This window comes from Macrosteles quadrilineatus, unplaced genomic scaffold (genome assembly GCF_028750875.1).
Source record: "Macrosteles quadrilineatus isolate MER2022 unplaced genomic scaffold, UCM_ALF_1.0 Scaffold_2__2_contigs__length_208266976, whole genome shotgun sequence".
NCBI classification, from domain to species: Eukaryota; Metazoa; Arthropoda; class Insecta; order Hemiptera; family Cicadellidae; genus Macrosteles; species Macrosteles quadrilineatus.
The window spans coordinates 52,023,235-52,035,893 of NW_026542595.1; the positions used below are offsets into that span (position 1 = coordinate 52,023,235).

Here is a 12,659-nt window from a genome sequence, read left to right on the forward strand (position 1 = left end):
CCTGCAAGGGGTGCAGACGCCATCGCCCGCTCAGGAATCCAGTGCAGTGTTGCCACGATGGACCTTGACCGAGCGTAAGGTGATTCACGCAGTGTGTGTCACTGACTGACTCACAGGAAATATCATGCTTTGCATTATTCTAAAGGGTCGATTGTATTACCACCCCAATATAGGTGTTAAATCTGTTCAGTTTTGACCCAACAGTTCGCAGCCCATCTCTGCTCAGTGTCCAGGTGTTCAATTTGGCAACACTGTACGGGGTATGCGCCCAGTCAGAGCCGGTGGCGGTCTGGAAGTGCCGTATTCGGCCTCTGCACTATCCAAATTAAATGTTAACTTAATATGCGAAACAATTTGGTTGAGCAGTAGTAATATTTCAAATACAAAACCAATCACCTCCAAAACAAGCTTTTAAATTTTTTTCTAGCGTTTGCCGTTTTTGAGAAAAAGTTAATTTACAAAAGTTACAACAAAAACTTTTTTGGTAGAGTAAAAATTCTGAAACTACACAAATAAATTCATTATATATGTGTCTATATTGTATTTAAGTTTGATAAAGTTCTGACGTTTAGTTTACATTGTGTGAATTTTCAAAGTCATAAGATGGTTTTTGATACTGTAAAACAGGGAGTTTTTACCTTCCGACTGTCATACAAAATTTCCTAAACGAGCTAAAATTTTTTTGTTTTCACAGGAATACGTAGGATAAAACAACAAAAATGTATATATACTACGAGTTTTTCTAAGTTAGTTTGGCCACTTTTCTGTAGAGCTCCAAACTCGAGTGTCTAAACTTTTTCCCCCGACAGTAGGAACGAGAATTTTCTAAAACATGATTTATGGCTAGAGTTTATTTTTTATTTATGTTTTTTTTATGAAATGGAGTCGTCGTTGTATATATTTCTAGACTATACATCGATGCATAGAATACTTCATTTATATAGGCTAAAGAAACATATTTTCAATATAAACATGAGACAACTTTATAAGGTGTTATAGAAGGATACGTGTTAAAATTAATAGTTAAAATTGAGAACTTTTTTTTAAAGATAATGAAACATACAATAGGCTTATAAAAATTAACTGCAATACGTTCTATTCAATTGGTTATTACAATAACGCGAGAAAAGATAGATTTATATCACAACGTTGCAGGGCAGATGTAGTTTTACAATTTCATTACATCTAGTGATAATTTAGGTAGTTAAAAAATATAAAAATAGGTTTTTTTGCATGAGATAAAACGCAATAATAACATTAAACTATTCACACATAGTATTGACTAAGATATGGAGGTAAAAAATATAATTATTTTTAATTACAGTTCAATTACTTTATACTTTTATACTTTCTTATGAAATGGCGACCAGTTTTGCCCTATAGACCTAGAGACAAATTGAACTGAACTTGTACAATTTCAGTTTGCATCCGCTTCAGCGAAGTGATTGGAATATCTGTCTCTGTCATGCTTGGGGTGTTTAGTTTCTCAAGACTGTGCGACGCTAGTGCACCCTAGCGTAAGACCGCTGAACTACCTCAGTCGCTTGTCCGTGTGCTGCGGGACCCTTGATGACAAAGGTTTTTTAAAACGATCAAATTAATTACTCAGAGATTTTATTTTTTAGATGTGGTACACTCAAACAAAAACTGAAATATTGTAGTTTGTGATGGTACCAATTTCAATTACAAATATTAAAATATATGTTAGTTACAGTTGAACTAATTTACCGATATCCTTATGGGAAATCAAATTACGTATTTCATGTATATAAAATTAAAAAACAACTTTATAATGGTTTACTATACTTTATATAGTAGGATATGTAGTGACAAACATTACTAGTGTTCCTCTTTTTTAGTAAATGTCTATATATTTCCTGAAATAAGTAAAATGTGTCGCCGCTCCATGTTAAACTAGCGGGCAGCGCTGAGCTCGGGCGAGCTGGCTCCCGCCGCCTCTTAACCAGGATCAAAGTATCCTACTGTCGGGGAAAGAAGTTTAGACACTCGAGTTTGGAGCTCTACAGAAAAGTAACCAAACTAACTTAGAAAAACAGAAAACACATAGTATATGTAAATTTTCGTTGCTTTATTCTACATATTCCTGTGAAAACAAAATTTTTTTAGCTCATTTAGAAAATTTTTTATTACAGCCGGAAGGTAAAAACTCCCTGTTTTTGAGTATCAAAAACCGTCTTATGACTTTGAAAATTCGCACAATCTAAACTAAAAGTCAGAACTTTATCAAACTTTAATACAATATAGAAACATATATAATGAATTAATTTGTGTAGTTTCAGAATTTTTACCCTACCCAAAAAGTTTTAGTTGTAATTTTTGTAAATTAACTTTTTCTCCGAAACGGCAAATGCTAGAAAAAAATTGAAAAGCTTGTTTTGAAGGTGATTGGTTTTGTATTTGAAACATTCATACTGCTCAACCAAATTGTTACGCATATTATTTATATAAATTATCAAAGAAATGGATGATCTCGTGCCTGCAAGGGGTGCAGACGCCATCGCCCGCTCACGAATCCAGTGCAGTGTTGCCACGATGGACCTTGGCCGAGCGTAAGGTGATTCACGCAGTGTGTGTCACTGGGGACTGACTCACAGGAAATATCACGTTTTGCATTCTTCCAAAGGGTCAAAAGTATTACCACCCCAAATATGTCATACTATATCAGTAATCCACCTCAGCCTGTCTTCTATTTTAGCTAGTGTCACATCGCTAAAAATGGGTGCTAAATCCAAATTGGCAGATTCGGAATATGCAATGATTATCATCAGTGCTAGATGTTTTTTTAGAAGTGAGGGAGTGCCGTTGGAGGTCCAAAGCCATCATTAGAAAAAGTAATGGGAAATAGTTAATAATTAATAATATCTGCTGTTCAGTTTTTGACTAAACAGTTCGCAGCCCATCGCTGCTCAGTGTCCAGGTGTTCAATTTGGCACTGTAGGGGGTAAGCGCCCAGTCAGAGCCGGCGGTGGTCTGGAAGTGCCGTATTCGGCCTCTGCACTATCCAAATTAAATGTTAACTTATATAAATAATATGCGTAATAATGTGGATGTGTATTCATCCATTTAATATTGTATTAAAGTTTGATAAAGTTCTGACTTTTAGTTTACATTGTGCGAATTTTCAAAGTAATAAGATGGTTTTTGATACTCTAAAAACAGCGAGTTTTTACCTTCCTACTGTCATAAAAAATTTTCTAAATGAGCTAAAAAAATTTTGTTTTCACAGGAATACGTAGAATAAAACAACGAAAATTTACATATACTATGTGAAGTTAGTTTGGTTACTTTTCTGTAGAGCTCCAAACTCGAGTGTCTAAACTTTTTTCCCCGACAGTAGGTGTTATTAGCTTTTTACTTTTTTATTACTTTATAGTGCATGCATGACTTGGAAGTAGCGGTTACCTGCAGGAAATGTGGCCTATTGAAGTCCATCGGGTTATGCCAATGATCAATTCACTGGTGGTTGCTGATTCAAAAGTAGTGTTGAATAACAGATTATCTTTGAGGTTGTTTTAAGTCATTTTAGGCTTTAAGCGTTGTCCAGAGTTTTCAATGATTCCATGGACCTGGAAAGTTTAGAAAGTTGGCTTGGTTTACAAATAGGCCAAAAGCCAGTAAAATTGTCCTAAAATTATAAAGAGCAAGGGAAATGAAAACAGAAACTTTTAACATTCACTTAGGCGTTTTAAAAATTATTTTTCTGTAAAAATTAGCCTTGTTGCTTTTAAATTTTTGAATATAAGCCATTCGTTATCATGTTCTTTGTTATTAGATAAGTAGAAAATAGGTGTAAGCCGACTATCAATGGTGGAGGCCGCATTATTAAATTCAATGTTGATAACTTTAATCCTAAATAAACACCGATGTTTTAAAATTTACATGGTGAACAGAACATCTTGATAAGAGGACTGTACTACAATAGGCCAGTTAGGGCCAGGAAAAGTCAGAGAAATCAAAAGAGAAATAATTGTGGAAACCTTGTTGTTGCAGATTTCAAGAGAAGAGGGTATCTCAAAGTGAGTGTGTGGAGCATCTAGTACGTCTGTGTCAGACCAGCGAGTCTGTCAGCAACAGCTTGTCTAGGTCTGAGTCCAAAACATCTACTGTCATTACAGACACACCTGTGGTCAACGTATCATTCCTCATCGGAGAAAAGCTGTCCAGCACCATGAAGCGCCGTTATGAGAGCCAAGTAATGTATTGCTTCATTATGATTATAGTCTTTTATTTGTCAGAAGGTATTGTCCCCAGCTCATTCGTATAATACTAGAAAGAGAAATGAGGTTATCCTGCCACATAGATTAAAGTTTTTTGAAAAGAAACCAACCTACACAGGATATACTTTTCTTAAATATATTCCAGAAAACATAAGAAGAGAAAATAATTTAAATAAGTTCAGGAAATTGCTGAAAGAGTATTTAATACAACTGGCCCCTTACTCCATAGAAGAATTTTCCACCTCCCAGATATAACCTACTGTAGATATAAATATTTTTGTTATTACTTTTCATTTTTGCTTGGTTAACTGTAAATAGTAGATTTTAATTAGATTTAGTATTGTATTATATATGACGCTATTTACTGTACAAACTATGTACAAAAAATGAATAAAGAACTTTGACTATGACTATGACTATTGTGAGGGGTCACTTACTATTACAAATCAATATTATTCAAATGTATCTCTAAACGTGCAAAGAAAAAAGCTTTATTTTTAACAAAACTGTCAGAACATACGTAGTTGAAACACCAACGTACAATCCATTTAACACGAATAACGTACAAATGTAGGTTGGTTTGAATTTAAGAATAATTTCATCACTGTACACATTTTAAAATTTGAAATGTTCACTTACTGTATGTTCATTCATGTATTTTGACTTAGACCTACTGACGTAATAGATAAAAATTTTAATTTTTAACTACAGTACTGCAAATTGATTGTCACTGAATAATATAATCCTAAAAATTTCTCTTGCCATTGATCAGGGGTCTCATTGATGGGGGGTGTGGCACTCTACTCAAAAGAAGAATATGTTAAGTCAATTCAGCTAATCGACTAGGAAAATAAATAAATTCTAGGAATATACCAACCCCCAGGCGAGAATGTGAAACCGCTATAGACATCATATCAGATATTCTTGAGATCCATGAAGCCCGTAAAATAACAACCTTGATTGTAGGGGATATAAATATTGACAGATAAGAAAAAGTCATGAAAATGTACTCTTAGATGTTTAAAAACTGCTATTTACCAGCCACTCGAATAACACACAACGCAGCCAACTTCATCGACTGTGTATGCTACACAGCACAATTTTGTAAATTAAATTAAATCCACCATGAAAACTCAAACCACTACAAAGAGAAAAATAAATAGCCAAAACCTACAAAACCTGAAACACTTCCTCTGAGAACAAATCTTGGATAGAGTACATGAAGCCTCTGACACCAATATTGCGTTTGATAGTTTTAATCACCTGCTCAATTTGGTCTTAGACACAACTTATCCACTGTTTGTCTGAAATTATTTTCAATTAAATCTATTTAAATAACATTAGGTTTAACGAGTACCTACCTAAGTTTGCTGCTACAAGGAAACTAATCAAGTGTGTTTTTTAGTAAAATATTATTAGCTTAGTATAAAATAGATAAATTTCCCAATTTTGATCAAAATGTATGCATAAACAAGCAAACTACAACATTTTACAATATGCTCCAAAAAATAACATGGTTACGGTATTTTAAATTTACAATTTTTTTATTTTCTCCATAACCAATTACTTTACAAAAACACTGTAATATACTAAATCATTTGTTTCTTTAAGCTCTTTAAAATGATCTATAGAAAAATTGGGAAATATTTGTGTTTTTAGAGTAAAAAATTAGAAAAACCCAGTTTTATCCCATAAACCCCCCCCCCCCCTGTAAAACCACGTTCCCATAATCTGATCATGCTGGCTCGCGAACTCATTCAAGTTGATTGATTGATTGACTCATTCAAGTTTATCCCGCCTTACACTTTCAAACCAAATTTCATCAAAATCGGATAATAATTACTCAAGTCGCGTTCACGGACACATATACATTACATTTATAACTTTTTGAACGGAAAGTGTTTTTGGCCTCTGGGGACATCAAAATGAAAAAGTAAACCGGTCCCGGGCCTAGGTCTTACCATGACACCTACAGGAATAGCTACTTCCCTATAGGGAAATTCGCTAAATGAAAGTAAAAAGAAACAGATAACGTTTTACAATGAGGAATCCCGTACCCTGAGGAGAGTATACTAACGGCCCTCCTCAAGTTTGAGATGACTGGAAACATTAAAGATAAAATAGACATGGTGAACAAAAAAGAAGCTATGACTTACACTTAAGGAACCTTAGGCAGTTATCAACCCACAAATTCATTGAACAATCCGATATATTGAACAAATTGATAATAATGATAATGGAACAGTTTGTTTCTGCTATATTCTTAGACTATAGCAAGGCGTTTGACTGCCTCGGACATAAATTACTGTGTAACAAGCTCGTAGCCTAGGAATGACTGGCTTGACCAATAAATGGTTCAGAAGTTATCTTGAGGGCCGCTCACAAGTTGAGCTATTACACTCAGTAGAAAAACCAGGCATACACCTATCACTCAACCTCTAACAAGAGAAGTACCTCAGGTATCTGTCTTGCGCCCAATCTATAAGTATAAAAGAGGATGTTTGTATATATATTTGGCAGTGATAAACTCAGACACCGCTGAACCGATTGCCACGAAACTTGGTACATACGTGTAGAATTTCATGGAATAGGTTTATACACCATCAATTTTGTGATCCGTCCAATCGGCTCCGCCCCAGTGGCTCTGGAGTTTCCCATGTTAACCTTATGAGAAATGGAATTAATGAATCTTAACAGCTGTTTCAATTAACCCATTGGCGCCGACTTATGAGCGTTACTCGTACGGCTGCTGCAGGCCCGGCGGCTGACTTACGAGTGCCGCTCGTGTCACCGCTACGCAGCGCCACTAGTTATTTAATTAATATTATTTTCCTCCCTTTTTGTTTCTTCTTACTTTTATAATGTTTATAAATATCTTGCTTATTGATTTGTGTGTTTACTCATTTATTTTAGCGAATAACAAACAATTTTGTGTTACCATGGAAACCAGATATCACAAAAAATCAGCTGTGGTAAGGTAAACAAAAAATTTTTTTTCTACGTTATTACTAAAAATACCCCCGCCGCAGCAAACCTGCAGACTAAGCGAATTTCCATTTGATTTACACTGAAATGTCTACTTAAAAATATAACATTTATTCCCGATTTAAATAGAATTAGTTTAACAAGTACTTAGGTTTGCTGCATCAGGGAGGTAAAACTGTTTTTTTTTTATGTTAACAGTTAGGCCTAGTAAGAAATAAAAACATTTTTCAAATTTGATCAAAATATGTTCATAAACAAGCAAACTACAACAGTTTACTTATTCTCCATAAGAATAACATGGGAATTTTAAATTTACAATTTTTTTGGAATTTTCTCCGTAACCATTAGGCGCATAATAACGCTTCAATATACTAAATTATTTGTTTTTTTAAGCTCTATAAAATGGTTTGGAAAGAAATTGCTAAATTTTATGTTTTTTGGGTCAAAAATGCGAAAAACCTATTTTTACCCCATAAAACCCCCCGTAAACCCCCGTTCCCATGGTCCGATCATGCTGGATCGCGAACTCGTTCGAATAAACGTAGATTTACACGTTTGTACCGAATTTCATCAAAATCGGATCATTTTTGCTCGAGTTATAGTGCTAACGGACACATATATATATATATATATATAAATATATAAATATATATATATATATGAATTTGAACGGATGGTGTTTTTGGTCTCTAGGGACCTCGAAACGAAAAAAAAAATCGGTCCCGCGTCCAGGTCTTACCATGAGTACTACGATAATAGCTTATTCCCTATATGGGAAATTCGCTAAAAGTACACAACTTTTGATTTTTCTACGTAGGGAATCAATTGAACTTTATAATAGTAGTGTTATTTGGTGTCTGGATTCATCTTGGAATTTGTATATCAAGTTTACTTTAAAAAAATTGTTTTTAAAATTTTTATTTCTATAAACTTTATAATTTTAGTTTTACACTTTGACTATCCAATTACCACTTTTCTGTAGACAATTTTACTGTGAACAAAATGGTGAAAGAATTATTAATTTATTACCTAAGGTTTTCTTTCTATGGTAATTAAAATAAAAGTCTACAAATTCGCTAAAATTATTTGCCGACTGAGGGTGCTGCAGGCAGTGCATTAATTCCTTCCCCAATGGGTTAAACAAGTTGGTTCTGTTCTATGATGTTCAATAGCATTAAAGTTACAAGGATTACCAACAGTGTGCAGCACTATTATTTATTTTACATTTATGACAACAGCTAATTTGCAACCAAAAGGTGAGTGAGCATAGCGAACGAACTTCAACCCGGAGGCGAGTTAGCGTAGTGAACGAGCTAACCTGAAGGCAAGTGAGTGTAGCAAACGAGCTAACCTGAAGGCAAGTGAGCGCAGCGAACGAGCTCCAACTTAAAGGTGAGTGAGCTTAGCGAACGAGCTCCAACCTAAAGGTGAGTGAGCGGAGCGAACGAACTTCAATCAGGACGTGATTGAGCCATGCGAACAAGATCATCTTGAAAATTAAGAAGTTAAACGGGGCAAAGCCCGCGGGTTATAGCTAGTACTATTTATTTTACTAACAAATTATTTCCCAAATGAAATGCTGACCCAAAATAAAACCACAGTATGTATACGTTTGTAGAGTATGTAGACGACACTACCCTACTAATCAGTAACAGTACTGCAGTTGAACACTTGCTTTACATGAAAAGGCCACAAATATAGCAATAGTATATTTTGTAAATAATTAACAACCCAGATGCACTTCTTAACAAAGAAAGACATAATACAAAATGCAGCAGATCTAACAGAAGCAACTTTGCCAAAATTCCTCTGCATTATGTTAGACAGCAGGTTCACCTAGACCGAACATATCATAAAACTTTGCAAAAAAATCAGGACAAGTATTTATGTTGTATGAAGAGTTAAGTGGATTGCAGGACCAGCAGCAGCTAAAACCGCATATTTCTCACTAGTAGAATCCCACATCCGCTATGTTCTACTAGTGTCATGAGGAACACTATCAGAAAATTTGAACCGGATTCTCCTTCTGCACAAGAAAGCTGTCAGAATCCTGGCAAACCTTGAACCACGTCAAACCCACAGACATGCATTTCAGGACCTTGAAATTATGACAGTTGTATCTCTGTACATTCAAGAAAGTATTCTGCATGTGGACAAAATTTAACCAGCAAGAAACAGAGACTTCCGCTACAACACCCACTCACCGTACCACTCTTGCTGAGAAAAACCATCATACAACGGCTGCAAGCTACGAAACCACCTTCCTGCATCCATGAGAGACCTCACTGGGTACAACCTCAAGACCAAGTTGAAGATATGGCTGATGAAAAGACCTTTCTACACCCTAGACAAATTTCTTGAGAGGAGAGAAGATCTATCATAAACCAGAAATTATTTTTAAAGCCTTGACTTTAGACACTATTGTAATTCTTGATGAGTTGTATAATAAAGATATTTTTTACTTTGATCAGTTGTCTTAATTCGGAGAACTCTAATGGTTTACTAATTCACAGTGTAGAGGTGTTTTAGATTGATACTTGTTTACAGGTACTCAATTCTATCCTACAGACTTTGCAGCGACTGTCACCCAAGTTTCGCACTGAGGTGGTGGTGGTCAACATGGAGGCAGATGTGATCAAGATGTTGGCATCTCACATTGATCTCAGTCTAGAGGATCAAGATATGTCTTCTGTTGTCAAGAGGTAACTACAGTCTACAGTAACAGAAACAGTTTCAAAACTCCTTTTGTCAACTACAGTGTTAAACCCCCCTAAATTTAGTACAGGGTACACCAAAGTTAACTATCATTTATGCTGACAATCAGTTACATTTAAGCTTTCATTCACTAGCAATTTATTTTTACAATTTCACTGTCACAAGTCACTCCTTGGGGATATCCAGCTGATATGCTGGAAACGGGGTCCACTTGGATTTGGTATGGTTTTAGTTGAAGTGTATATACTTCTTTTTTTTAAATAGGTCAATATTTTCACCTTGCCAAGTCATGTGTTGGTATACTAGTTTGCAGTGCTCTATTTGGGGGGGGGGGGGAACGCGGCAGAACGGAGTTCCGGTACCTCTCTTTCAGAAAGATAAAAATATTGGGATAGGTTCTAATCACATTAAATAGGTTACAGTTCCTGCACCTCATTTTTATAAAAATCAAGCACTGCTTGTTTGTTAAGCTACATTTTATTGTTTTCCATCATTATTTACCTTTACAGTCCATAACTTGATGTAGGAATTCTATTTTCATTTACTGACTGACGACTCTGTTTACAGATTCCCTAAACATAAGAAGACTATTTATAAACTAATCGAGCAGTTGCAGGAGCTCAAGAATAACAACTCCAAAGTAACTATCATCTTATACAGCATCATGGACAATACCTTCAAAGTGCTCTTATAAGATAGGGCACACCTTATTGTAGTAATTACAGGGTGTCAATTGATCTTCAAAAAAACCTGTCACGTCAGCCTAGATTATAGATAACCCCACCTATAGTGTAGGAATAATACAAATATTTTTTAATAATGTTAAGGAATTGCTGCATTAACGGCATATTCAGTAAAATCTCTATTTCTATTAACCGTCACCTGTGGGTGCGGGACTACAGCGGTTAACTGAATAGACAGTTAACTAAAATGCTGGTTAGTAATTTTTTTATAAAATAGTTTTATACAAAAAAAAATAATAAAGGGTACTCAGTTTTCTTATATATTAAAACTTATTACATTATACTAAACACCATCAAAATCTGTGGTGCGTAAAAAAAACTAGAAAAAAAGATAAATTTTATGATTACAGAGTGACGGTTAACACGTTGACTGCGCGCGCCGACTTTACAGGCGCTCCCCAGTGGTGGGCGAAGCCCCGGCGCGCAACCGAATCAGCGAACGCAATTGGCATTCAAATATTTCAGTCTGACGAATCACAAAAGAGCAGTGGTGACTGTGCTGCGTTATCCCGAGAGTGGATGTAGTTCACTGAAACACCCAAAGGTAGCAGCACTGCATGGATCCGTATCCAGTGTCTTTGTAATGTGGGTTGAAGAGAAAAAATCCCCGAAACCGGGACAAAAGCATTGCCAGACAGGATTTTACGGGAAATTTTAGTACCAACCTACACCAAAGTAAAGCTCGCATTCTAAGCTGGCAGGCTGGCAACGATTATAACGTCTCCGTCTGAGGCTAAGCTCACACTGACTCAATATATTTCTGTTGGTCTGGTGCCGACTTTAGTCGGCGCGCGCCACCTGGGAGCGCTGGCGACGCCGACTAAAGTCGGCACGCGCAGTCGACGTGTTAATCAAGGTTTTACTGTTGTGTAAGATGAATTAAGCAGATGGGTTAAGATGTTTGATGTGTTCTAACTGCTCAAAAGCTACTTAGCTAGTATTATTTTGTTGAATTCCTCATTGATCTTGATTAACTGTTGTACAACTAGGATAAAACTTATATTAATTTTGATTATGATTTTAGGAAAAGAATCTTTCCTTTTTTCTAGATGCAAAAAATTATTATTTGTCTATTTATTTATATTTAATATACTCAGAATGATCTGGTTGCTATCAGGTGATGTCAGGGAGTAGTTGCTGGATAGTCTGGGTAGTTGAGTAGTTATTGTGCTCACATTGAAGGTCACTGGTTTCATTCCATGCGTGTCGATTCTGAACCCATTTACAATTTGTTATCGGTTTATTAACTTTGGTGATACTTAGCAAAATGACGACAGTAGATAGTAACAAGACCAGGGTTTACACGGGTCTCTTGCACAAAAACGTAAAATTGTAAGTGGCGTGGATAAATAAAATAAACGGTATCAGCAATCTGCCTATTACCTTGTTAACAACCTTTATCATGGGTAAGCAGTGGGAATAACTATGATATTTTTTGGGAAAATCACAAAAGTTTCCATAACTTTTGTACTGTACTTTTTACAGCAATGCGGGTTGTACCATTATGTTTACAGTTTACAATTATAAGAACCATAAAATATTAACTCGGGACCGATTTACTTTTTCATTTTGTTGTCCCCAGAGGCCAAAAACACCATTCGTTCAAATTTATATATATATATGTGTGTCCGTAAAAACGACAACTTGAGTAATTTTTGTCAGATTTTGATGAAATTTGGTTTTAAGGTGTAAGGAAAGGTAAACTTGAAATAGTTCACGAACCAGCGTGATCGGACCATGGGAACGGGGTTTTATGGGGTAAAAATTGGTTTTTCTAATTTTTGACCCTCAAAAAACATAAAATTTCCCAATTTCCCACAAACAAATAGTTTAGTTTATCGAAGTGTTTTTGTACGGTTATTGGTTTAAGAGGAAACTCAAAAAATTGAAAATATAAAATTCCCATGTTATTTTTAGGTGAATATTGTAAAATGCAGTAGTTTGCTTGTTTATGGATATCACACTTGGCAAATTTATT

The 12,659-nt window shown here is 35.4% G+C and overlaps 1 protein-coding gene across 1 annotated transcript in view; it reads left to right on the top strand.

The window, feature by feature from the left end:
* LOC128984187 (eIF-2-alpha kinase GCN2-like) overlaps positions 1–10,861 on the top strand; it is a 121,616-nt gene extending 110,755 nt beyond the window's left edge. The window contains exons 25-27 of the mRNA XM_054403481.1: positions 4,012–4,213; positions 9,771–9,925; positions 10,506–10,861. Of these exons, the coding sequence (XP_054259456.1) occupies positions 4,012–4,213; positions 9,771–9,925; positions 10,506–10,632 (484 nt within the window). The 3' untranslated portion in view covers positions 10,633–10,861. The remainder of the gene's footprint in view (positions 1–4,011; positions 4,214–9,770; positions 9,926–10,505) is intronic.
* Positions 10,862–12,659: the final 1,798 nt, after the last annotated feature.